Here is a 25,477-nt window from a genome sequence, read left to right on the forward strand (position 1 = left end):
GGCTACCATTGAAATTATACTTTTTATATATTGGGTTAAAAAATTTGTTAAAATTAATTGCAGCTTTTACTTTTAAAATGTAGCTGCCATAAAATGTAAGGTTACACATGTAGCTCAGACTTGTGGATTCCATTACGTTTCTATTGGGCAGTACTGTTCTAGAAGATCTCATTTTAACTACATTAATCAATAAAATTCTGACAGGACACAGCTTATTACTAATTTGTATAAAAATAAAAGCAAAGTTTATAGTAATGATGATATATTTATAAAACTAAGGGTTTCTTTTCTTTTCCTTTTCCTTTCTTTTCTGCTTCCATCATTATTATCAGGGTATACAAGGCACTTTATATTAAATAACTATTTAAAGGAGCTAGTTGTTGGGAGAAAAACCCATATCTGTATGATTTAGCTGTTTCATATCTATATATTCACATCAAATCATTTTCCTTAACAAAGATTGTGTTTAGTTCTTAAAAGTAGCTACAAAAAAGGCAACCCACAGAATTAAATATTTACAAATCACATATCTGTTAAGAAATGGATATTCAGAATATATCAAGAACTCTTATAACTCAAATACAAAAAACCTAATTCAAAAATGGGCAAAAGAGCTGAACAGACATTTCTCCAAAGACAGTTCTTCAAGAAAATACACAAATGGCCAATAAGCACATTAAGATGCTCACCATCACTACGTCATTAGAGAAATGCAAATCAAAACCAAAACCCCAGTGAGATACCACTTCACAACCATTAAGATGCTCACCATCACTACGTCATTAGAGAAATGCAAATCAAAACCAAAACCCCAATGAGATACCACTTCACAACCATTAGGATGTCTATGATTAAAAAAAATAAAACAAGTGTTGGCAAAGATGTGGAAAAACTGAGCCCCTTGTGCATCACTGGTGGGACTGTAAAATGGGGTAGCCACTGCACCAAATGGTAAGGGGAGTTCTCAAAAACTTAAAAACAGAACTGCCAGAGGATCCAGAAATTCCCCTTCTAAGTATATTCCCAAAAGAAGTAAAGCAGAGACTCAAACAGAACTTTACACACCCATGTTCACAGCAGCATTGTTCACAATAGCAGCCAAAAGGTAGAAGCAACCCAAGTGTCTATAGGTGGATGAATGGATAAACAAAATGTGGTCTATCTGTACAATGGAATATTATTCAGCCTTATAAAGGAAGGAGATTCTGACACACATTAAAATATGGATGAATCTTGAGGACTTTTTGCTGAGTGAAACAAGCCAGTCACAAGAGGATAAATATTGTCATGATTCCACTGATATGAAGTGCCTACAGGAACCAAATTCAGAGACGGAGAGTAGAATGGTGGTGGCCAGGGGCTGGGGGCAGGGTGGGAATGGGGAGCTAATGTTTAATGGGTATAGAGTTTCTGACTGGCAAGATAAAAAGCTTTGGAGCTGGGTGGTGGCGATGGTTTGACAACATTGTCAATGTACTTAATGCCACAGAACTGTATACTTAGAAAGGATTAAATGGTAAATTTTATATGTTATGTATTTTACTGCACAAAAAAGAATACTGAAACTTTTTACCAAAACCAACTCTATTTTTTTATTCAAGCCCACAAAACTAATAATACTGTGTTTTCAAAATACATGTTTTTGGTTGGGCGCGGTGGCTCACACCTGTAATCCCAGCACTTCAGGAGGCTGAGGCAGGTAGATCACTTGAGGTCAGGAATTCAAGACCAGCCTGGCCAACATGGCAAAACTTCGTCTCTACTAAAAGGATAGAAACATTAGCCAGGCATGGTGGCAATGCCTGCAGTCCCAGCTGAGGGACTGAGACAGGAGAATTGCTTGAACCCAGGATGCGGAGGTTGCAGTGAGCCAAGGTAGTGCCACTGCACTCTAGCCTGGGAGGCAGAGAGAGACTCTGTCTCAAAAAAAAAAAATCCAAAAAATAAAAAACAAAATGTATGTTTTCTCCAATATGTATGTTTTAAAACATAAAATCAGAAATATATTTAAGTCGTTGGTCAAAAAAATATAAAGAGAAAGTTACTGTTTTACACAGGTTACTCTAGGTTAAAATCTGAAACAAAAGTTAATAGAAAACTCCCACAGAAAAGAGAAAAAGGCAGCATTTTATATGGGATTATAAATATTGTTGAATTTAGGGGACAGATATTCACAATACTCAGAATTAATCAGATTTATAAACACACATGTGAAAATTATTCACCTGGCCCTTTACCTACCTATGTCTCCCCTCAAATGTTCAGGAAATAGATGGGGAGGGAAATGTCACAGCAAGTAACTGGTAACAACCTCACAGCAGCTTAACAGAATTAGAACAATTTGGTGAGCAACAGCTAATTATTTGGGGGAAGGTGGGGAAGCTAGTCTACACTGATTTTTAATATTCTTAGTAAGAGGTTTAGGAGTTTCCCCAAGTTACCTTAAACATTCCCAGGAGGATTTCCTTGCTGACTTCTAGTCTTTCAAAAGGTTGCTTTTCTTTTATGATGGCTTTACATATATTCTCCAGGGCTGACAGTTCTGTGCTGGACACTGCTCTAAAAAGAAGAGCAGAGAACCGACATCCATCTTCCAGACATTATGCATTCCCTCTTCCCTTTGTCCTGGAGCCTCAGCAGTGACACATTTGAATCTGCTGTCTTATTGTTCCAGGACTTCAGAAAGTCAAATGTTCATACAGTCACTACTCTTGTGTCTCAATGAAGGAGACTGGGCATCAACAGGTGCCACCACCTGCCTCATTTCTCCTCTGCTGCAAGGTGAGCAGGAAGCCCTGCTAGGAGACACCCAGGTGGACTGTGAGCTCCTCTGAGGCCTGTTCTTCTGTGCGGTCTTCCTTACCCTTCACATACTTTAGTTTTGCTCAAGATCCAGATGGAGTGCTCATCAAGTCCCTGCCCTCACTGGCTATGGAACCAAGGCTGGGAGAGATCTGTGTGGACTGCAGAGTCGTGGTGCTCCCAGCGGCACTCAGCCTCCGCTATGCATGGACTAACTTCCTTTCAGTCACCCCCTGGTCAGTGCTCACTCCCTCCTGCCACACTAGCTTCCTTGCCACTCCTCAAACAAGCCACACATGTCCCCACACCAGGACAGTCCCACAGAGGCCTGGAACCTTCTCCCCGCAGATGTCATAAGTATCCCCATCCTCAGGGCTTGCTCCCTCCCTCCACTCCGGTCTGCTTCAATGCCACCTGCTCCTTCCTGCTCACCTGCCTGTCACGGCACACACCTCCCACACCTGGCTGATGTTCCTATAGTCATTACCACCAGGCAGCAGATGGCTGCTTGTGCATTTGCTGTCTTCCCCCAAACACTGTCAGCTCCATGAGGACAGACTGGTTCCTTCACTGCTGAATCACCAGCACCCAGCACAGAGCACACAGCAGGCAGCAAAAACATCTTGTTGAACGAATACTGGAGCCGTGTTAACAAGAGATGAACTGGATGTGATACTGTGATACAATAAGAAACATAGATTTGGTCTTCGTCCAGATTTCTGGCACATGGTTTTTAAAATCCTGAAATCTCTGGAGTGATATGAGTGTCTTTTGTGTGCTGCTGAGATAACTGGTGGCTAGGTCATCTAGGTAGCTTCAGAACGGGAACTGGTCACCAGAAAGACCAAGGCATGATTAAAGGGTTGGGACTTTCAGCACCCCCACCCACCTCCTTTGGGGAGAGGAGAGGGGCTAGAGATTGGGTTATCACCAATGGTCAATGATTTAATCAATTGTGCCTCTATAATGAAACCTCCATAAAAATCCCTAAACAACGAGACTCACAGAGCTTCCAGGTTGTTGAACACATCCAGGTGCTTGGGGCATGGCGCCCAGAGACACATGGCATCTCTGCGCCCCTCCCACATACCTCACCATAAGCATCTCTTTCATCAGGCTGTTCATCTCTATCCTTTGTAACATCCATTATAATACACTGGCAAGATAAGTAAAGTGCCTCCTTGAGTTCTGTGAGCCAGTCTAGCAAATTATTGAACCCAAAGATGGGGTCATGGGAACTCCGGATTTGTAGCCTGTAGGTCAAAAGTATGGAAGGCTCAGACTTCCAGCTGGCATCTGAATTGGGGGCAGTCTTGTGGGACTGAGCCTTTGACCTGGGGGATCTGCACTAACTCAGGGTAGAGAGTGTCAGAATTGAGTTTAATCATTAGACATCTCGTTGGTGTCCAGAGAGTTGGAGCGCTGACCGTTGATGTGGAAAAAAAACCCACACCTTTGAGATCAGAAGTGTTGTAGGTAAACAGTTTCACGGTTGTGAGTAATAGTGGTTCAGACTGGGCAAGTCTGTAAGTAGTAGCTACAGAGCATTGGATGCTTGGTTGGGGAGGTCATTAAGCAGTGTGCAGGAGAAGGTAAAGACAAAATGCACCATAGTCATCCAGGCCAGAGATGCCATGGGGCTAACTTAAGGCAGAAGTGAGAGAAGCAGAGGGGGGTGGGAGAACTATTTAGGAGATAAAATTGGCAGAACTGGATTAAACAACTGGATGGTGGGGTGGTGGTGAAGAGGAGGGAGGAAGTAGAAGGATCAGAGGTTTTGGTTGTGGCAGCTGGAGGTACCCTTAAGAGCTATGAGGAATTCACGGCAGGAGGTGGACGAGGCTGGCTGTTTGCTAACGATTCAAGCATAGGCCTATGGAATGTGACGCGTCTGTGACACATCCCTGTCCGGCACTCAACTATGTGAGACGTTTGGCTGAGGTTAACGATGTCCTTGATTTTCGTGGAGCGAATTAAACTAACCTCTCTCTAGGAATTAAGCTTTCACTTCTGGTCTTAATTAATACCATGCTCTAGCAAGTCCAAGATTACATAAATAGCACATCATATTCTTCTGGGGACAAAAAAGAAAACAATCTTAGAAGTATCTCTTGAATCTAAACTAGATTTGACTAAAAATAATGTTTAGTTAAATGCCTTAGACCATTTCTAAACTAAAAATAATTTTCAAAATTGGTCAACCAATCTATAATCATATTATGCAATACAGTTGACCCTTGAACAACAAAGGTTAGAACTGCATGGGTCCACTTATATGTGGATTTTCTTCTGCCTCTGCCACCCCGAGACAGCAAGACCAACCCTTCCACTTCCTCATCAGCCTACTCAACGTGAAGATGAAGAGCTTTATAATGATCCACTTCCACTAAATGAATGGTAAATACATTTTCTCTTCCTTATGATTTTCTTAACATCTCTTTTCTCTAGCTTATTGTAAGAATACAGTATATAATACACATAAGATACAAAGTATGTGGTACTCAACTGTTTATGTTTTCATTATGGCATCTAGCTAACAACAGGCTATTAGTTAAGTTTAGGAGGAATCACAAGCTGAACTCGGATTTTCAACTGCATGGGCATCGGTGCCCCTAACCCCACATTAGGTAAGGGCCAACAGTATATAGTTACTAAGCTAGTATATAACCATTACAAAACAATACAATTGAAACACATGCATTCACAAGCCAGTATTCAGTGTGTTACCTGTCTTCAATGAACATGTCATAATAAAATCCATTTTCAATGGGCGGACCGTAGCACAGGTGGCCTCCATAGTAAAGCTCCATGGCCTCCCCAAGAATGTGAGCACTGGAGTGCCAGTACACCTGCATGGCATGGACAGACAGGCCATTAGCCACCAAAAGTATGTCATGGAAAATTAGTAGTAAAATGATGTAAACCAGTAGAAAATTTTAAGGAGATAAATGGCAAGACCAAGGGCAGCAACATCAACTTGAAAGGAGAATCTTCAACACCCACTTAGAAGAGAATGCTTTCTGAGCCCTCCCTGACATTCCACCAGAGCCACTTGCTCAGTGCCAGTGTGAAGCTGCTCTGCTGAGAGTGGCAGCTAGAGCTCGGCTACAACCCCATTTCCTCTGTGCATGTCAGCCACGAGGGATGAACATCTCTCAGAACAGCCAGCAGAGCAGCTGTGTGCAAACCTGATTGAAGCCCAGAGTAGGGGGAAGGCCAAGGAGTGCCAGATGCTAGCTGTCTTCCTTTTCTCCAGGGGCACCCTCTCTGAGCCGGACACAGAGCACTGAAGTGTTCATGCTAGCTGTCTTCCTTTTCTCCAGGGGCACCCTCTCTGAGCTGGACACAGAGCACTGAAGTGTTCATGCTAGCTGTCTCCTTTTCTCCAGGCGCACCCTCTCTGAGCTGGACACAGAGCACTGAAGTGTTCCTGACACCACTAGAGTTAATGAGATCCTGCATCTCCACAGCAGTCTTCGTGTGTTGAATAGCATGTGACTGTGGAAGTTTGAAAGATGTCTCAGGAAGAAAAAAGTGTTGCCAGGGAACGTCTGCTGGCTGCCTGGGACCCCTGATTAGTGTATATATGGGTTCATCAGTCACAGTCCAGAGGCCGGTTGTCAGTCTTCCAAGTTTAAAAAGTTGATACTGTTTTGAGTTCCCAAGGAATTCATTTTAGTTTATGGATAAACTGAAACTAACCAAAGTCACCAAATAAATATAGGTACCAAAGGAGTAAGATAATCAACTCATCTTTCAGCACTTTCTTTCTTTTTATTAAATAGAAAGCAAGTTACAACTAAAGAGCTGTTTGATAAAATGAATCAAAGCAGAAGGAGTCAGATGATGGAGCACTATGTGCAATCCCAGCCCACAGCAGTAGGCTGGGATATGATTTGCAGACAGACCCAGAGGGTCAGTCCTTAGGGCACAGCACTGCTCCTTTGGATGCTGCTAGGACGGCAGGCTGACTGCTAGCATCAGCCCAAATCTCCCACGTGGTGCACTGTCCACACCTACATATTTGTTGAGCCAAACACTGTGCTGGGTATACAATAGTGGAAGAAACAGACATAGTCACAGCCCCCACACAGGTACAGCCTATTGGCGAAGACACAGGCAATAAACAAACCTGGATGTGCATAATTCTAAGACGAGAAGAGTGTTTAAAAGGAGATGAACAGGGCTCTGTAATACAGAAAAACAGTGAGTGTCCTGCATTCACGGGGACTCGGGAAGGCCTGTGTGACTAACACATAGGGGGTGTGACAAAGCATAGCTTGAGAAAGGTTAGAGAGGTAAGGAAGGGCCAGAGACCATGCAGGCCTTGGGGAGGAGCTTGCATTTTACTCCAAATGCAATGGGATGCATTAAAGGGTTTAAGCAAAATGATTAAATTTACATTTACACACATCATTTGATAGCTCGATGGGAATGAATTTCAGGGGACAAAACAGCAAGTAGGCAGTTTCTTGGGTGGTTCTATAACAAGGTGAGTGCGGATTCTCAGGCAGTGGCAATGGAGAGGGACAGAAGTGGACAGATTCTAGATATGTTAGGAAGTAAAATCTACTGGGCTTACCCCTCACTGGAGATGGAGTTGAGGGACGGGGAGGAATCACACAAAACCTCCAAGGTTCTGGGTTGAGCTATTGGGTATGTGGTGGAGTAATGCACTGACTCAGGCAAACAGGAAGAAATAAGTTTTGGGGTTAAAATCGAAAATTTCATGGTGAATGTACTGAAGATTCTTGTACAATATCTACACGCAGATATCACATAGACAGTAGTGCATAAAAACTGAGGCATGGCTAGCTATGGCTGGAGAGTTGTGAATTCAGTTTACAGTACTGAACTTTCTGAAAATCACTTTTAAATATGGTTTTATTAACAGTGTACTGTTTAGATATTTAATGGTTATACTTTGCATATTTTAAACAGAAATTATAATATGGTGCTTACAGTTTAAAGAAATTTAGCATAAGCCTTGCAATTATTGTAACCTAAGCTAATCATAAATTAGGTTTTATGAAGATAATGGACAGCTTGAAGGGCGACTGCAACGTTCAGGCGACAATGTACATCAGAAATCATGTGTCACATGCAGATGTGAAAAATGTGGTATTTATTTCATAGAAAATTATGTTAAGTATTTAGAGGATATTTGAGTCTTGTAATTTCTTCCAATTCTCCTATACATATTAAATTATAAAGTAGACCCATTTTTAATGGCCTATTAACAATTCATTTCAAACACACGTTGATTTAACAACCAAAGCATTCTAACTTAAGGAGGTGATTATTGTAAGAAACGATAAGGCTGGGCACAGTGGCTCACACCTGTAATCCTAGCACTATGGGAGGCCGAGGGAGGCATACTGCTCGAGCCCAGGAGTTTGAGAACAGCCTGGCAACATAGCAAAACCCTGTCTCTACAAAAAATATGAAAAATTAGCTGAGTGTGGTGGTGTGCACCTGTAGTCCCAGGCAGCTGGGAGGCTGAGGTGAGAGGATCACCTGAGCCAGGGGAGGCTGAGGCTGCAGTGAGCCGTGATGGCAACACTGCACTCCAGTCTGGGTGACAGAGTAAGACTCCATCTCAAAAAAAAAAAGAAAGAAAGAAATTATAAATATGGGCTACTTTAAAAACTGACATGTATTTGTATACATTCATGCCACAAATATTTATTAAACATCAATATTCAAATTTTAAATCTTAGAAACCCCCAAAAAACTCAACATTCGTGACTTCAATATGTGGCCTTTTATATAATGTAGTTTACAACATAACCACCCAAAGTTTGGCTGTCTGGTTTTTAAATACTCACAGCTTGAGCTTCCTCATTATCAAATGTAAGCAGCTCTAGAGAAGAGTCCCCTTCCAATGGGCGGTCCAGGTCCCACAGTTCACCATTGACTTTGGCTATTACTGTGCTTTCAGCCAGTTCCTGACTAGGAAGACAAAAGCCACTTGGGAGTTAACTTCGTCATAGTTACAATGGTTCCTTAAAAGAGTAAAAGAATTTCTAGGTTTTTTTTTTTTTTTGAAGTGTATAAAAAGTACAAACATAAACTAATAGGACAGATATTTCTTGTTTTGCAATATTTATTTTATGTAGAAAAGTCATACACATTCACTGTTTAAAAAAAAACTTGGAAAACTGAGAAAGCCCACAGGATAAAATAAAAATCACACATAAATATCATAAATCACTACTTATAACATTTTGGTACATTTCTATCCAGTGGTTTTTCTACCTCCATCCACCCCACCCACACATATGTGCTGTCTTTAAAAGCAGCTGCCAACATAATTGTATGGCTTGCATTTTCTCTGTCATGCCTCAGATTGCCTTCCAAAGCAGTCTGGAAGTATTGCATTTATTAATGAAGCCTCCACTGCTGCACACTGAGGTCGCCTGAGTTCTGCTCTCATAGAGTATATCACACAGACATCTATACACAGGCATCCTGCGACTTCTGTGACTGTTTTCTGGGAACACGTCCACAGAATTGGAATTACTAGATCAAAGGGGATGTACCTTTGACAGATTTCTGATGTCATCTGAATGCATCACTTCCATGTACCCCGATTTTAAAAATCTTTGTCAACGTGACATTGAAAATTGTTGTTTTGATTTAATTATTAATTTTGGTTCATGCTTACAAGCTATTTTTACTTTTATGAACTATCCACTTCCTTTGCCTATTTTCTTTTTTTTTTTTTGAGACAGTCTCACTTTGTCGCTAGGCTGGAGTGCAGTGGTGCGATCTTGGCTCACTGCAACCCCTGCCTCCTGGGTTCAAGCGATTCTCCTGCCTCAGCCTCCCGAGTAGCTGGGACTACAGGCATGTGCCACCTCGCACAGCTAACTTTTGTATTTTTAGTAGAGATGGGTTTTCACCATACTGGCCAGGATGGTCTTCTAGTGAGGTGTTGATCTCTTTCTTTCTCTTTTTTTGGGTATCTTTTAAATAACATTTATTGTTTGAAAATTGTTGACAAAATTACAAGTTAAGAAAGGAAACCTGGAAAGCACAGAAACACACACACACACAAAATCACCTATAATTCCACCACCAAGAAATTACCATTGATGTTTTGTTTATATCTTTCCATGTTATTTAATATATAGGAACAAAAAATATTTAATACTATCATAATTATGTTATTTTATAACCTACTTCTTAAACTTAACAATAAATCACAGCATTTTCCTTAACAGGAGACAGATTTCCAAAACATGATATTTAATAGTCACAGAGGAACCAATATTTGCTAGGCATTTTAATTATTTTTTATGGGTACTTTGGGGGACGAGTAGCAATGAAAAATAATGCTGCAATGAACATTCTTGAACATATATCTTACTCAATTATTTTCTCAGGAAAAATTCCGGAAGTAAAACTGCTAGGTCAAGGGAAATGCATTTTCAGTGATTTCTGTCAGAATATATTGCAAAATTTTCCTACTAGCAGAGTTACAAGAGTATCTTGTCTCTGAGTTCTCATAATGTTAGGTACCATTAAATTGTATCAACTCTACAACGTAATTTTTTTTTTTTTTTTTTTTGAGACAGGGTCTCACTCTGTTGCCCAGGCTGGAGTTCAGTGGTGCAAGGTCGGCTCACTGCAACCTCCGCCTTCCAGGTTCAAGCGATTCTCCTGACTCGACCTCCCGAGTAGCTGGGATTACAGGCACATGCCACCATGTCCGGCTACTTTTTGTATTCTTAGTAGAGACAGGGTTTCACCCTGTTGGCCAGACTGGTCTCAAACTCCTGACCCCAAGTGATCCGCCCACCTTCACCTCCCAAAGTGCTGGGGTTACAGATGTGAGCCACCGTGCCCAGCCTACAATGTAATCTTTTAATTTACATTTCTGTGATTAACTTAAGCAGCAGTACAGCATTGTGGTTAGGACCACACAGGTGAGAGGCCAACCTGGGTTTAAATATTGGACAATTTACTCAGCTTCCTTAGGCCTCAGTTTTCTTATCTACAAAATGGGGATTATAGGACCTTCCTCATTTATTTATACTCAGGATTACATAATGTATATACATATGATAACAAGAACTTAATAAATGTTAGATGTTATTAATCAAGCAGAACTTTCTTTTCATTTTTACTGGCTGTCACAGATGGCTAGTGTTCCACAAACCTATTCTGCCCTTCTACAGAAGGAGTTTTCCAGCCTTCCTTGCAGCTAGATGTGGCCATGTGGCCAGGTTTGGAGCCAATGGATAGAAGCAGAAGTCATGTGTAACACTTCTGTGTCTCATCATTAAAACAGTGGAGGGCACTTCTCCATCCTCCTTCCACCTTCTGTAGATGGGAACCCATGTGCTGTTCTTTCTGGACCATGTAGACAACGGCAACATTGCACCAGACAGATCAGCAACAAGATGGGAGAAATCTGGGTCCCCAAAAGACTGTATGGAGACATGTCACCCAGTCAACCTGGCCACCCACGTCTAGACTGCTATATGAAAAACAGACTTTGACCATATTCAAGCGACTGAGTTTTTTGTGATGTCTTTGTTGTAGCAGCTTAGTATATATCTTAAGTAATACAGAAATAAGGACCTGGAAGTAAAAATCCAAAATAAGTGGCACTGGCTTAGCAGACTGGCAGTGAGTAACAAGGAAACAGATTCTAACATATGGAGAGCCAATAACCTTTGTGATAGTGTAACAAAATATTTGATAAAACTTGCAGGCAAACCATGTGTCACAGTGCTTGTAGCACACAAGAAAGCAGATATAAAAGGGGAGAGTAGGGCCGGGCATGGTGGCTCACACCCGTAATCCCAGCATTTTGGGAGGCTGAGGTGGGCAGATCACCTGAGGTTGGGAGTTCGAGACCAGCCTGACCAACATGGAGAAACCCCATCTCTACTAAAAATACAAAATTAGCTGGGTGTGGTGGCACATGCCTGTAATCTCAGCTACTTGGGAGGCTGAGGCAGGAGAATCGCTTGAAACCGGAGGGCGGAGGTTGTGGTGAGCTGAGATAGAAATAAGGGGTGGGGTGGGAGTGGGGGGACAGTGTTGGTATACCCTGGGTAACTCTTGTTGCTTTCAGCAAGAAGCTACAAGAATGAGTTATCTCAGATGAAAACAATCTAGTTTGCTAGCAGAGGTGGAAGGGATAGGGAGGCTCCCTCTGCCCGTGTCCTGTAATTCAATTGACTAAAAGTTCAGAAACGTGGAGCTATGCAAGATTGGAAAGACAATCTTCTTTCCCAAACTGCAGGAGGGACAGGCATTGACAGCCCTTCTCAAAGGCCACATGTAAATCCAGACAACAGAGGCCAGTGGAACTGCAAGGTTTAGAGAGCAAGAGTGCCTCCCTCCCACAAGCCTTTGCTTCATATGATCTCAGTCCATTAAACAAGGAGACAGGAGTGAGCCAAATAAAAAAGGCATGAAACAACAGGGTGAGAAGTCTCTATCTAGAAGATTCTTTAAGTGAGATTACTTTCATGTGGAACGGATTAGCTGCAAACAGACCAGAGCCTACTATGGCTAACTGATCATGGAAATTGTATTGCCAAACAAATTATAAGCCCAGCTCACAAATATTTGTGACTATGTGGTCCTTAAAGGAATCCTCAGGCCCCAAGTGTGCACCACAGAACTGAGCTGTGGAAACTGCACAGATCCCAAGAGGACAAACTTGTGCACTTCAGATGTGACAAATGAGGGTAATGGACAACTCTGAACTTGTCAAAGTGCAAAATCAGGGCCCATGGGGGATCATGGATAAGACAGCTGCTTCCAGAGAACAAAGGATGAACAGGTGGGCTGACACAAGCACTAACCGCTGCCAGGCTGTGGGGCCTCACAGTGGCTTCAAGCAGAATCTGATGACTTCTCTATACCACTCCCTGCTGTATTTCTCCTCCTTCTTTTTTCCAAGCACACACTTTGTCATTGTCTTCTGTGTACTGTATGCATGTGTGGTGTGAGCAGACTTGTCTATTAGTTTATTTGTTGCTGGAATACAAGTGGTCAGCCTGATGGGGGGTGTTCTGTACATCACTCAGAAATCCCAGGATTTGAGCTACGGAACATAAGAGTTGTCTCACTTGGGGAGTGAGTGTGTCAGATGTTGAAAGAAGAGTACCCACAGATATCTGGATGTCAGAGGGGCAGACTGTGGCAGACTCTCTGTTGTTCCATAAGCCATTCCTTTCTTCCATGGTATGAATGCTTTAGCTGGACATGTGGCTGGGCGGCCAATGGAGCTATATTCCAATTGTCTCGTAAGCTAGGCGTAGCCATGTAACTAAATGTGAGCTAAGAGGATGCAAGTGGAAATTGAAGCCAGCCACTAAGAGGTCTTGGCATCAAAGCATCATTGTTCTGCAGCTTCTCTTCCTCCTGACTGCAGGCAGGCCCATGCAAGGACCCGGCTTCCACCGCTAGACACAAACAAACCCTACCTAGGGGACAGCAGATCAACAAGATGGGAGGAAGCTGGGTCCATAAATAACTGCATGGACCAGAGATGTCCACTAGGCTGGACTGGTCACTTCTAGACGGTTAGCTTGCATTAGAAGCCCCTGGAGGGCTCATAAAAACACTGATGGCTGATCAACTCAGGGGGTTTGAGGTGGGACCCCCAAATTTGCTTTTCTAACAAGTTTCCAGGTGATGCCCATGCTGCTGGTCTGGGGACTACAATTTGAGAAATACTGACCCAACACATTTAACATGCAACCTGACTCTCCATGAGAAAACAAACTTATTCTTGCCTCAAAACCTGTTTTCTCCTAGCACATCATTCCTCTTGGAAAACATGAAAATAGGTTGGGAGAGCATTTAACAATATAATAGGATGAATCAGAAATACAATCTTAGCCATAGTTTTCAAAGAAAATCTGAGAATTTCCGTTGTTGAAAGTTTGCTTTTTAAATGATAAACATTTATTTACATGGCATTAATACAATTGTATAGAAGCTATGTAATTGTATTTATATAATAGCTTCTATACAATTGTATTTAATGCTAAGAATTAACATTAAGTAAAACAATATAAGTTCACTAATGTATCTAATTTCTACAAAGGTCAAAGTACTTTTCCAAGACTGATAATAGCTCTAACACATATATCTTCAATCTGTAATTAAAAGACCTGTAAAAACTCATGGAAATTACTTGATTGATGAATAGTCAGTGTAAAATGGCCTGTCAAGAATTACAGATTTTTTTCTCTCCTATATATTTTTATTAGAACAGGAAATGATTGTGTTCTGATATTCAACTACTTATTTACATGGCCCCTGGAGAAGCCAGAGGAAAAAAATTAAATACATTTAATTTATTCAACTGACTAAGAAAAAAAAATTTAGCTGATATGGTTTGGCTATGTGCCCATCCAAACCTCATCTTGAACTGTAGTTCCCATAATCCCCACGTTTTGTGGAAGGGACCCAGTGGGAGGTAACTGAATCACAGGGGCTGTTACCTCCATGCTGTTCTTTGATAGTGAGTGCATTCTCATGAGATCTGATGGTTTTATAAGGGGTTTTGCCCCCACTTTGCTCAGCACTTCTCCTTGCTGCTGCCATGTGAAGAAGGACATGCTTGCTTCCCCTTCTGCCACGATTGTAAGTTTCCTGAAGCCTCCCCAGCCCTGCGGAACTGTGAGTCAATTAAATCTTCTTCCTTTATAAATAACCCAGTCTCGGATATGTCCCTTTAGTATCATGAGAATGGAGTAATATATTAGCGGTCCCTAAGAAAACATTTTCACCAGGCTTCAGTATAATTACTTAATATTGAATATCTTTTCCACACTATGGTTTACCTAATTTCAGCAGCCACTTGGTAAGGCGTTGTTTTCCAGACTTCCCCTTGCACTGTTTGCCCATCAGCCACTCTTACTGTGATGATATTGCTTGTATCCCCCTTTTTTCCATAAATGGCAAGTAAGAGCTGATGGTCTTTCTTCAGTATTTCAAAAAGCTTCAATCTTTCTTTTATGAAAATTGGTTGATGTTTCACCTAGAAATTATTAGAACATAATGAGATTAATATATATAGCCTATATACTGTTTTCCAGCTGCTCAGCTCTGAATCAGCCTCACCCCCTCACTGCCTTCTCAGTTCTACAGATGGTCCCAAACTTACCATGGTTTGAATTATGATTTTTATTTTTTTGTTGCTTTTTGGTTTGTTGTTGTTGTTGCTGTTGTTTTGAGATGGAGTCTTGCTTTGTCGCCCAGGCTGGAGTGCAGGGGCACGAAGTCAGCTCATTGCAGCCTCTGCCTCCCAGGTTCAAGTGATTTTCCTGCCTCAGCCTCCCGAGTAGCTGGGATTACAGGTACACACCACCCCACCAGACTAATTTTTGTATTTGTAGTAGAGATGGGGTTTCACTACGTTGGCCAGGCTAGTCTCGAACTCCTGACCTCAAATGATTTACCTGCCTTGGCCTCCCAAAATGCTGGGATTACAGGCGTGAGTTACCATACCCAGCCACAATTTTTCAACTTTAATGATGTGAAAGTCATATGCATTCAGTAGAAACTGTACTTTGAGTATCCATACAACCATTCTGTTTTTCACTTAGTACAGTATTCAATAAATTACATGAGATATTCAACACTTCATAATAAAATAGGCTTTGTGTTAAAGGATTTTGCCCAACTATAAGCTAATCTAAGTGTTCTGAGCACTTTTAATGTAGGCTAGGCTAAGCTACAATGATCACTAGCTTAGGTGTATTAAATACATTTTTAACTCACATTGGTTTTATTGGGACATAACCCCACTGTAAGACTAAGAGCATGTGTACTTCCCACCTCCAAAAGGCTCCTCTCTGCCTATCTAATTTCTCCTTAGCTCTAAAGGTCCACCTCAAAGCCTGCCTCCTCTACCTATTTTACCCGCTGGCACCTCCCTTTTTTTTTTTCTTTGAGACAGCCCCACGCCCAGCCCCCATGACACCTCCCTTTCCTACTGTTTACAGAACGTGTACACAGTCACACATTACAGCACTTACTTGTATACCATCGTACTCTGTTCTCTAGTTGTTTGTCCTGAGTCGCCTGAATCCCTCAACCAGACTAATTTCTTTGGGCCCAGGTATTCCTCCTTCACTCCTACCAAATGTTGATGCTAGATAAATACTTACTGGTTGTTTCAATGCTTTATATACAAAAGCAAAGTAGCTAGTTTCCTGAATACAAAAAAAAAAAAAAGGCCGGGTGTGGTGGCTCACGCCTGTAATCCCAGCACTTTGGGAAGCCGAGGTGGGCGGATCACGAGGTCAGGAGATCGAGATCCTTCTGGCTAACATGGTGAAACCCCATTTCTACTAAAAAAAAAAAAAAAAAAAAAATACAAAAAATTAGCCGGGCTTGGTGGCATGCACCTGTAGTCCCAGCTACTCAGGAGGCGGAGGCAGGAGAATCGCTTGAACCCGGGAGGTGGAGGCTGCAGTGACCAAGATCATGCCATTGCACTCTAGCCTGGGCAACAAGAGCAAACCTCCATCTTCAAAAAAACAAACAAACAAACAAAAAAACCAACTCTGCTAGCACAACTTAAATAGATTAAATACACGTGTTTATTAAATATGGGCAGCTCATTTCTCAAAACATCTCATATTTAAGGCTTGAAAAGTTTTAAATACACTAATGTGACCCAAATAATAATTTAATCAGTAATTTTTATTGGAAATCCTAGGTAATTAACTATATACACATATTTAAAATTACAGGTAGTATTTTATATTGTTTCCACAGCAACAACTTACCTCGCTGTCAGCCTCGCTTTCCTTCATTTTCTTCTTTTTCACGTCCTTGTCTTGGCTTTGACTAGAAGGAGGCTGAAAGATAAATTATAAATGACTCATATCAATCGCAAGAAAAAGCAACACATCTTAAGAAGAGAGTCATGCCAGCAGGCTGCAAGTGCCCCGTGTTTAGAGGCTCATAGCTGGGCTCTCCTGACCACCAGCTACAACTCTCAGTGGGCAAGTCATTCTCCAGGGTTCAGTCCTTCCTGTCACACTGTTGCTAAGCACATTTAATATACTGTGCTCTTGAAAACTTTTTGTCCTGAACTTTAAACAAATAATGTGGCTGGAAAATGTGTGGCTGCTGCCCGCCACATCAAATGCACTATTTCCTGAAGATGTTGCTAGTTCACAGCAGCTGTACTTCCTAAAGGACTGCAAAACACCTCACAGCCTGAGAAGCTTCAGGACTCAGAAAGTTTATCATGTTAAAAGAAGATAATTTATCCTTTCTACAAATCATAAAATACTGTATTAAATAAAAATGTTAAATATGCAGCTATCCTCTCAAGATAAACCACCAAAACAAGAGCACAAAAAGCTAAAACTTCTCGTCCAAAAAAAAACCCAACAACAACAAAAAAGAACCAGAGGGAATGAAAGAGTTTACATACGCAGCTGTTACTCTTTCTGCCCAAGGAAAGAATAACGAGTTTTAAACACCCCAGCATTTTTTCAAACAAATGAAAACACTATTTCTGCTACTGAAAAAGATGTGTGGCAGGCTCTTTAACAGACGAATTGAGAAATCAACAGCATTTGGTTAAGTCTGGCGACTGCTGGAAATCCAGCGGCTCCCCAGGCCACACGGGAGCATGGAGCAGGGCAGGGCGGGCACTCCCCCGGGGCGCCCCCGCACCTGCCCCCGGAGTTGAAAACCTTTCGGTGCGCACCGTCTCGGCCCGCCCCGCCCGCGTCCTCTCCTGTGTCCCCACCGCCCGGTTACCTGTGCGCCGGCCTCCTGCGCCGCCGCCACCTCCGCGCTCTCCAGCGTGGCCTGGCGGCTCCGCTCCTCGGCGAGGCACAGCCGCAGGCTGCACAGGCGGTGGCGCAGGTCGCGGTTCTCGGCCCGGAGCTGCGCCACCTCCCGCGTGAGGCACGGCCCCTCCGCCTGGCAGCTGTAGGGCGCGTTCAGCTGCTCGTCCCTCAGGCGCTGGACCTCCGACCACAGCCAGCGGATGTCCTCCTCCTGCCGCTCCAGGCGCGACGCCACGGCCTCCGCCGCCAGGGCCTCGGCCGCCATCGCGGCCTCCCTCAGGCACCGACGCCCAGCGGGGTGCCCGCGACTGCGGCGAGGGCGACGCGGACACTCAGCGCAGGGCAGAAGACAGGGCTCCCGGGAGAGGCGGGGCGATGGGGCGTGGACGGAGCCATGGGGCGGTGATGGAGCCGAAGCCTCTACGCTGCAGGGGCGGGGCGCTGGGCGGGGAGGGGCGGGGCGCTGGGCGGGGAGGGGCCTAGGCCAGATACCCTGCAGGGGCGGGGCGCTGGGAGGGGAGGGGCGGGGCGCTGGGAGGGGAGGGGCCTAGGCCAGATACCCTGCAGGGGCAGGGCGGGGCCTGAGGCCAGGCCCACCGTAGGGTTAGGGGCAGTGGGGAAATGGGGTCTGAAGGGCCTCCCCTGCCTTTCGAGGCCTGTCTAGAGGCTATTGGCAGTAGTTTTTAGTCCGTTGAAACGAAAATCTTCCAAAACCTTGCAAAAAGGCCATCATCTGCATTCTCCAAAAAGGCTTCACCCTTTCCTCCTCTTGAATTCTGGCAGTCACCATTCTTTTGCCTTGCAAACACGTTCTAAAAAGTGGCCATTCATTATAAATGGACTTTCTGGCCTTTCATGCCAAAGTTGCCCAAGTACTGAGGCCGCTGGGCCAGGGCATGTAGAAAATCGCTGTGAAATCTAAATCTGACCAGCACGAAATTACTGGCTCCTTAAGTCTAGGGCAAATGCCACATATATCTTTGTATCCTTCTTAACCATGAGCGTGAAACTTCCTGGAGCAGGAACACAAATTGATTTTTATCACTATTCTTAGGGCTTAGGATGTGACAAACACTGTTCTAAACTCTGTAACAGTAGTAACTCCTTTAATCCTCATAACAACAGATAGTGTTATATCCGCTTCTAGCTGGAGAAATTGAAGCACAGTGAGACTGTGTTACTTGACTAAAGTCACACAGCCACTACATGACAAAGGGGGAATCAAACTCAGTCTGATGCCAGTTTCTACACACTTAACACTGGTACTTTTCAACTTTGGCAGAATTTAATCGAGCATGTCATATAATGTGATACAGGTAATAATGCCCTAAGAGTCCTGAAGTGGAAGAGCTTAGCTTGGACTGGTGTGGTTTGAGAAAGGCAGAAATTGCTCTGGAAAATAAAGGTTCGGAGATGTTAGCAAGGAGGAAAGGCAGGTAAATTCCACTCCAGGAGCAGAATCAGTGCAGGAGAAGGAGCGGAGGTGGACAAGCTCATTGGATTAAGCTAAGTGGAATCCCAAACAGCACCCAGGAGGAGATTCCATGAAGTATGTTGCTAACCAATATCACTGTATCTTTTCTAGTCCTTCCTCAGGAAGCCTCTGGATACACAGGACCCACTGGCTCCTCATTATTCATCATTTCTCAACCCAGTGCCATTGAGTTTCTGCTTCTGCCATTCTGTCATGACCAACACATCACTGGATGTCATGGACCCCAGAATTTCCTTGGAACCCTTTGGAATTTGTCTCTCTTGGGTCTCCACTCCCAATCCCTAGGCAACCACCAGTCTGCCTCCTGTCACTACAGGTTAGTCTGCATTTTCTAGATTTTCTACAAATGGAACCACACAGTATGTCCTCCTTTTGTTTGGCTACTTTCACTTGGCACAATAATTTTGATATTTACCTATGTTTGTGTGTATCTATTGTTATTTCTTTTTTTCTGAGTAGTATTCCATTGTATGGATATACCATAATTTGTTTATTCATTTGTTGATGGAAAATTTGGGTTATTTCCACGTTTAACTAGGATCACACAATACCCAGTGAGCCCATTGGGTTTCCAAACTCACATTGTGGTTATTTCCTCAGTTCCAGAATGCAGAGTTTGAATAGATATACTCCAAACTGGCAGAATCCCTACAATGTTTCCCTGACCCTCGGACATAAGGCTATTATTCTGGTAGGAAAGGCCAAGCAGAAACCACTAGAACTTTATGAACATACAAAAAAGAGTAAATCAAAAGCAATACTGCATTCCTGAAGGAATTGCACAGATTACTGCTGCCCTCAAGAACTTGAAAGATGCAGGGGTGGAGATTCTCATCACACCCCATTTACCTTACCTTACCATCCCATTTACATTTAGCCTATGTAAAAGACAAATGGATGTTAGAGAATTATAGTAGATTAATATACATTTAATTAGATGGTGATTCCAGTTGCAGCTGCTCTTCCAGATATGATTTCATTGTTGGAGTAAATCAGCAGAACCCCTAGCACCTGATATGCACCTATTGCGCTGGCTAATACTTCTTTCTTTATATCTATTAGTTAAGGGCTATCAAGCACCATTTTATTTCAGCTGACAAGGCTGGCAATACACCTTCACAGGGTATCACCTCAAGACAATATAAACTCTTTAGTTTTATGTAATAATCTAGTCCACAAGGACTTTGATTGCTGCTGTATTCCATAGGATACCATGCTGGTGGTCCTATCATTGATGATAGCATGCTGATTTTCCCTGATGAGCAGGAAATAGCAAATACTATAGTCACCTTGATAAGGCACGTGGAGGTCATAGAGAAGGAAATATATCCCCAAATGTAAAAATTCAGAGGGCAGTCACCTCAGTGAAATTTCTAGGCATTAAGTAGTTCAGAGCATTTAGAGATGTCAGTTCCAAGTTGGAGAACAAATTACTCCTTTTTACTAAAAGGCATAATGCCTACTTGGGCCTTTTTGGAGGCAACATATACCTCATTTGGACATATTTTTCTAAGCCAATTACTATGTAACTCAAGACTGCCAGTGTTAAGTAAGACTGAGAACCTAAGAATATTCTGAAACAGGTAATGCTGCTATGCAAGCTACTTTTCTATGTGGGCCACATGAACAACAGATCTGATGGTGCTTGAAATGTCTGTGGCAGATAAGATTTACCCAACCTAGAGTGCAGTGGTAAGATCTTGGCTCATTGCAACCTCGACCTGCTGGGCTCAAGCAACCCTCCCACCTCAGCCCCCTGAGTAACTGGGACATGGTGGGTGCATACCACCATGCCCAGCTAATTAAAAAAATTTTTGTAGTGATGGGGTCTTGCTATGTTGCCCAGGCTGGTCTTGAACTCCTGGCCTCAAGTGATCTTCCCACCTTTGCCTCCCAAAGTGTTGGGATTAACTATTCTGCTTTTGAGAAGCAGCTTCTGGTTTGCTACTGGGCCATAGTAGAGAGTGCTTCATCAGGGACCATCAAATTACCACGCTACCCAAGTTTCCCTCCATGAATTGAATGTTATTTGACCCATCAAGCCATAAGGTTGGGTATATACAGCAGCATCCTATCATTAAATAAAAGAGGCGTATGCCAGATCAGGCTCAAACAGATTATGTATGAGTTTTTGGCATAAACAAGTCACCCAGATGATCACAACTCCTATGGCCTCATGAAAAGTTTTATATGACCAGTTGACTGAGGAAGGTAAAATTTGGCCATGATTTACAGATGGTTCTGCACTCTTGTGGAGCAGAAGCTTCTTTAAGTTGACTCCTGAGAATTTAATTGCTTCCTTGATTTTTGGTTGGATAAAATGTTCCAGGCTCATCTTATATTCAAGGAATGTATCATTTCTCCAAGGTGGCCTAGTCCATTTTAATGGGAATTGCAATTTAAATCACACAATGTGGGTCCTGGCAGCAGTCTTTGTTTGTAGGACTTTTCTGTATTTAGGATTGCCAGATAAAATACACAGTGCACATTTACATTTGAACTTCAGATAAACAAAAAATAATGTTTATATAAATATGTCCCATGCAATATTTGAGACATATACTAAAAAATTATTCAAGCCAAAAAGCATTAAATAAGACAAAGAAGAACATTTTGTAATGTTAAGTGCCACATTCCACAATGAAAATATAGCAATTATGAATATCTATACACCTGTAATTTGAAAAAAACTACAGGAAACTAAAGGAGAAAGAGAAACACACTAATAAAAGGAAAATAACAAGGCTGGGCATGGTGGCTCATGCCTGTAATCCCAGCACTTTGGGAGGCTGAGGTGGGTAGATCACCTGAGGTCAGAAGTTCCAGACCAGCCTGACCAACGTAGAGAAGTCCCATCTCTACTAAAAATACAAAAAATTAGCTGGGTGTGGTGGTGCATGCCTGTAATCCCAGCTACTTGGGAGGCTGAGGCAGGATAATCACTTGAACCTAGAAGGTGGAGGTTGCGGTGAGCTGCGATCATGCCATTGCACTCCAGCTTGGGTAACAAGAGCAAAACTCCATCTCAAAAAAAAAAAAAAAAGGAAAATAACAAACCACACTCTCTGAGTACATTCAAGTGCCCCCACAAAAAAGTAAGGATGTAAAAGACCCAAACAATGTAATGAAAAAGTAGATATTTTGAATATATTCATATTATCAATATGTATATATAAATATCTATCTCTCTATATAAACTATACCCTGAAAATGGAAGATGCACCTTCCTCTTAAACAAATGTATAGATTCTTCATATAAATTAATCATTTGTAGGGCTCAAGAAAGACCTCAGTAGGTTTCATAAAGTAGAAATATTAGGTACAATACCCTCAGCCCCCAATGCAATAAAATTAGAAATTAAAAATAAAACAACAACAAAAAGCCTTTCACATGGAAATTTTAAAACTCTTAAGCATCTCTTTAGTGAAAGGAGAAATGAAAAAGGAAAGTACAGACTTTCTTTAAAATAGTGATAATGAAAATACTACAAATCTATGCAATACACAGATCAGTAATCAGAAAAAAATTCATAACTCTAACACCTATATTGATAAAAACAAAAGAATGGAAATAAATTCTCAATTGAAAAATTGAGAAAAATGACAGCAAAATAAAGCAATGACAAAGTTCTAATAACACTAAATATACATTTCTTTTTCAACCCAGCAATCCTACTTCTAGAAATTTATTCCGAAGATACAAGAATGCAAAAATGCATATGCACACAAACTCAATGTAAGAGTTGTGATTGTCAAGTACCTCATAGGAGATTGGTTCAATAAGCTATAGTACACACACAAAATGGAGCACTATGAAGCTGTTTAAAAAATAATTAAAAGGATCTCTGAACTGATATGGAACGATTTCCAGGAGATTTTATAAAGCAAAAAAAGTAATGTTCAGGCTGGGCATGGTGGCTCACGCAAGTAATCCCAGCACTTTGGGAGGCCAAGGCAGGCAGATCACAGGGTCAAGAGATTGAGACCATCCTGGCCAACATGGTGAAACCCCATCTGTACTAAAAATACAAAAATTAGCTGGGCATGCTGGTGCATGCCTATAGTCCCAGCTATGCAGGAGACTGAGGCACGAGAATTGCTTGAACCAGGGAGGCGGAGGTTGGAGTGAGCCAAGATCATGCCACTGCACTCCAGCCTGGCAACAGAGTGAGACTCCGTCAAAAACAAAAACAAAGACAAAAACAAAAAACAGTAATGTACACATGTAGTATGTTACATGTTGTATAAGAAAAAAGAGAAAATAGAAAACATGTATATATCTGCTTATCATCACAAAAAGAAACAGAAAATAAACTAGAAAACAATGAATTTGGTTAACTACAAGTAGATAACCAAGAGATAAAGGTCCCGACCTCTAATACATTTCCCCATTAAAGGGTTCCTGGCAGAAAGGCCTATTCCAGAGCTGGGACATTGACTTAGTCCATTTATGTTGCTACAAAGAAATACCTGAGGCTGGATAATTTATAAAGAAAAGAGGTATATTTGACTCACACTTCTGCAGGCTGTACAAGAAGCATGGTGCCAGCATCTGCATCTGGTGAGGGTTTCAGGAATCTTCCACTCATGGCAGAAGGCAAAGGGGAGCCCACATGTACAAAGGTCACATGACAGGAGAGCAGAAGCAAGAGAGAGGGGACAGAGATGCTAGGCTCTTTTAAATAATTAGTTCTCACAGGTGCTAAGAGCGAGAACTCAATCATTACCGTGAGGACAGCACCAAGCCATTCATAAGGGATCTGTCGAGGACAGCACCAAGTCATTCATAAGGGATCTGTCCTCATGAACCAGACACCTCCCACTAGGCCCCACCTGCAACACTGGGGGTGAAATTTCAACATGAGATGTGGAGGGGACAAATATCCAAATGATGTCAGACATGTAAGTTCAAGATAAGCCTAGAGCACTTTGTTTTGCTGGAAATTAGCGAAGCGCTCTCCACAAAAATGATGGGACCATGATACAAGGGCATAGGAACCAGCTTGAAGGGATCCCACCAGCCAAACCAATTGAACTTCAAAAATAATTAAGTAATGAATTGTAAACCATTAAAAATATGGGAACCCACAAGTCCAACCAGTAACATAAAAAAATGGGAGAGAAGCCAGATCTCAGTTTACAGTCTATGCCAAGGACTAAATGGCAAACACAGGTAAATGGGAAATTAGGAAACCATCACTTTGCCACCTTCATAGTAAGGACTGGATCAGACAAGAATCATCATGCTCAATCTAGGGGGCAGTGCTGGAAAGCAGCAGGATACTTGCATGGACACAAAATGCTCCCCCACAGGCTGTTGACCAGTTGCAAGGGAGAAAACAAAAAGTAATGATAAAATGGAGAAATCAGGCAGTATCTTGATCAGGTGATCAAAATGAACGTCACCTATGAGGAACAGGTGGACTTTATGTACCTCCAGATGTGATATTCTAAAGAAGGTGCAACACCCCTGTACAGAATTTATACCAAGAATACATAACCCCAATCTAATCACAAGGAAACAGCACATAAACACAAAATGAGGAACATTTGTTTTTAATGGTGGAAGGGAGAAACTGAATTCTTCAAAAATGTTTATATAATGAAAGACAAAATCTGGAATGCTCCAGATTAAATGATACTAAAGTCATGATGATTAAATGCAATACCTTACCCCAGATTGGATCCTGGAAGGGGTAAAATTGCTATAAAGAACACTATTAGACAAACGGACAAAACTGGAATACAGATGGTACATCAGATAAAAGTATTGTTCATGTAAATTTATGAAGTTGATAATTGTTCTAAAGCTATATGAGATCTCCATTCTTTGTAAAAATAAGCCAAAGTATTTAGTTATGATGTATGTAACTCATGTTCAAATGGTTCAGAAAAAAAATTATAGAAGGAGAGAGAACAAATGTTAAAGCAAAGGATAAAATGTTTGCCTCAAACATAAGCTTCTTAAAACATCCGTAAGATTATGTTTACTCCCCTGGGTAAAACCATCAGGAGCTTTCTACTGCAAATAAAGTAAAATCCAAATTCTTTATCAGGACCTACCAGGCCAGCAAGATCGAGCCTCTGATGGCCTCTCTTAGATTATACCATGACCCCAAACCTGGCAACCACCTGTGCTGGTTCATGGAGCTCTCAGATCCTCGGAAACACCCCTCTCTCCTGCCTCTGGGATTTTATACATTCGGTGTCTTGCCTTGATAATATCCTCTGTCCACTCTTAATGTGTGACTTCTTTTCATCCTGGCAGTTTTAGCTTAGTGCCACCTCCCCACTCTATTTAAGGTAGGCCTGCCCCCATTCTCTCAGTATCCTTTTCTACTATATTGTAACTGTTACCCAACATCCAAGGAAGGTTATACAATCTGCA

General features: G+C 42.1%; 1 protein-coding gene across 3 annotated transcripts in view; it reads right to left on the minus strand.

Annotated features, from left to right (window-relative positions):
- TARS3 (threonyl-tRNA synthetase 3) overlaps window positions 1–18,044 on the minus strand; it is a 70,462-nt gene extending 52,418 nt beyond the window's left edge. For 2 of the 3 annotated variants that reach the window (XR_008494075.1, XM_054450444.1), the window contains exons 1-6: window positions 17,563–18,044; window positions 16,575–16,646; window positions 14,622–14,818; window positions 8,631–8,754; window positions 5,530–5,651; window positions 2,442–2,559 (exon numbers count right to left, since the gene is read on the minus strand). Coding sequence is in view for 2 of the 3 variants with exons in the window: in XM_054450444.1 (XP_054306419.1) it covers window positions 2,442–2,559; window positions 5,530–5,651; window positions 8,631–8,754; window positions 14,622–14,818; window positions 16,575–16,646; window positions 17,563–17,859 (930 nt within the window). In the remaining variant the exon portion in view is untranslated. The remainder of the gene's footprint in view (window positions 1–2,441; window positions 2,560–5,529; window positions 5,652–8,630; window positions 8,755–14,621; window positions 14,819–16,574; window positions 16,647–17,562) is intronic. The other variant, XM_063653081.1, reaches the window with a different exon arrangement.
- Window positions 18,045–25,477: the final 7,433 nt, after the last annotated feature.

This window comes from Pongo pygmaeus, chromosome 16 (assembly GCF_028885625.2).
Source record: "Pongo pygmaeus isolate AG05252 chromosome 16, NHGRI_mPonPyg2-v2.0_pri, whole genome shotgun sequence".
In the NCBI taxonomy this organism is placed as follows: Eukaryota; Metazoa; Chordata; class Mammalia; order Primates; family Hominidae; genus Pongo; species Pongo pygmaeus.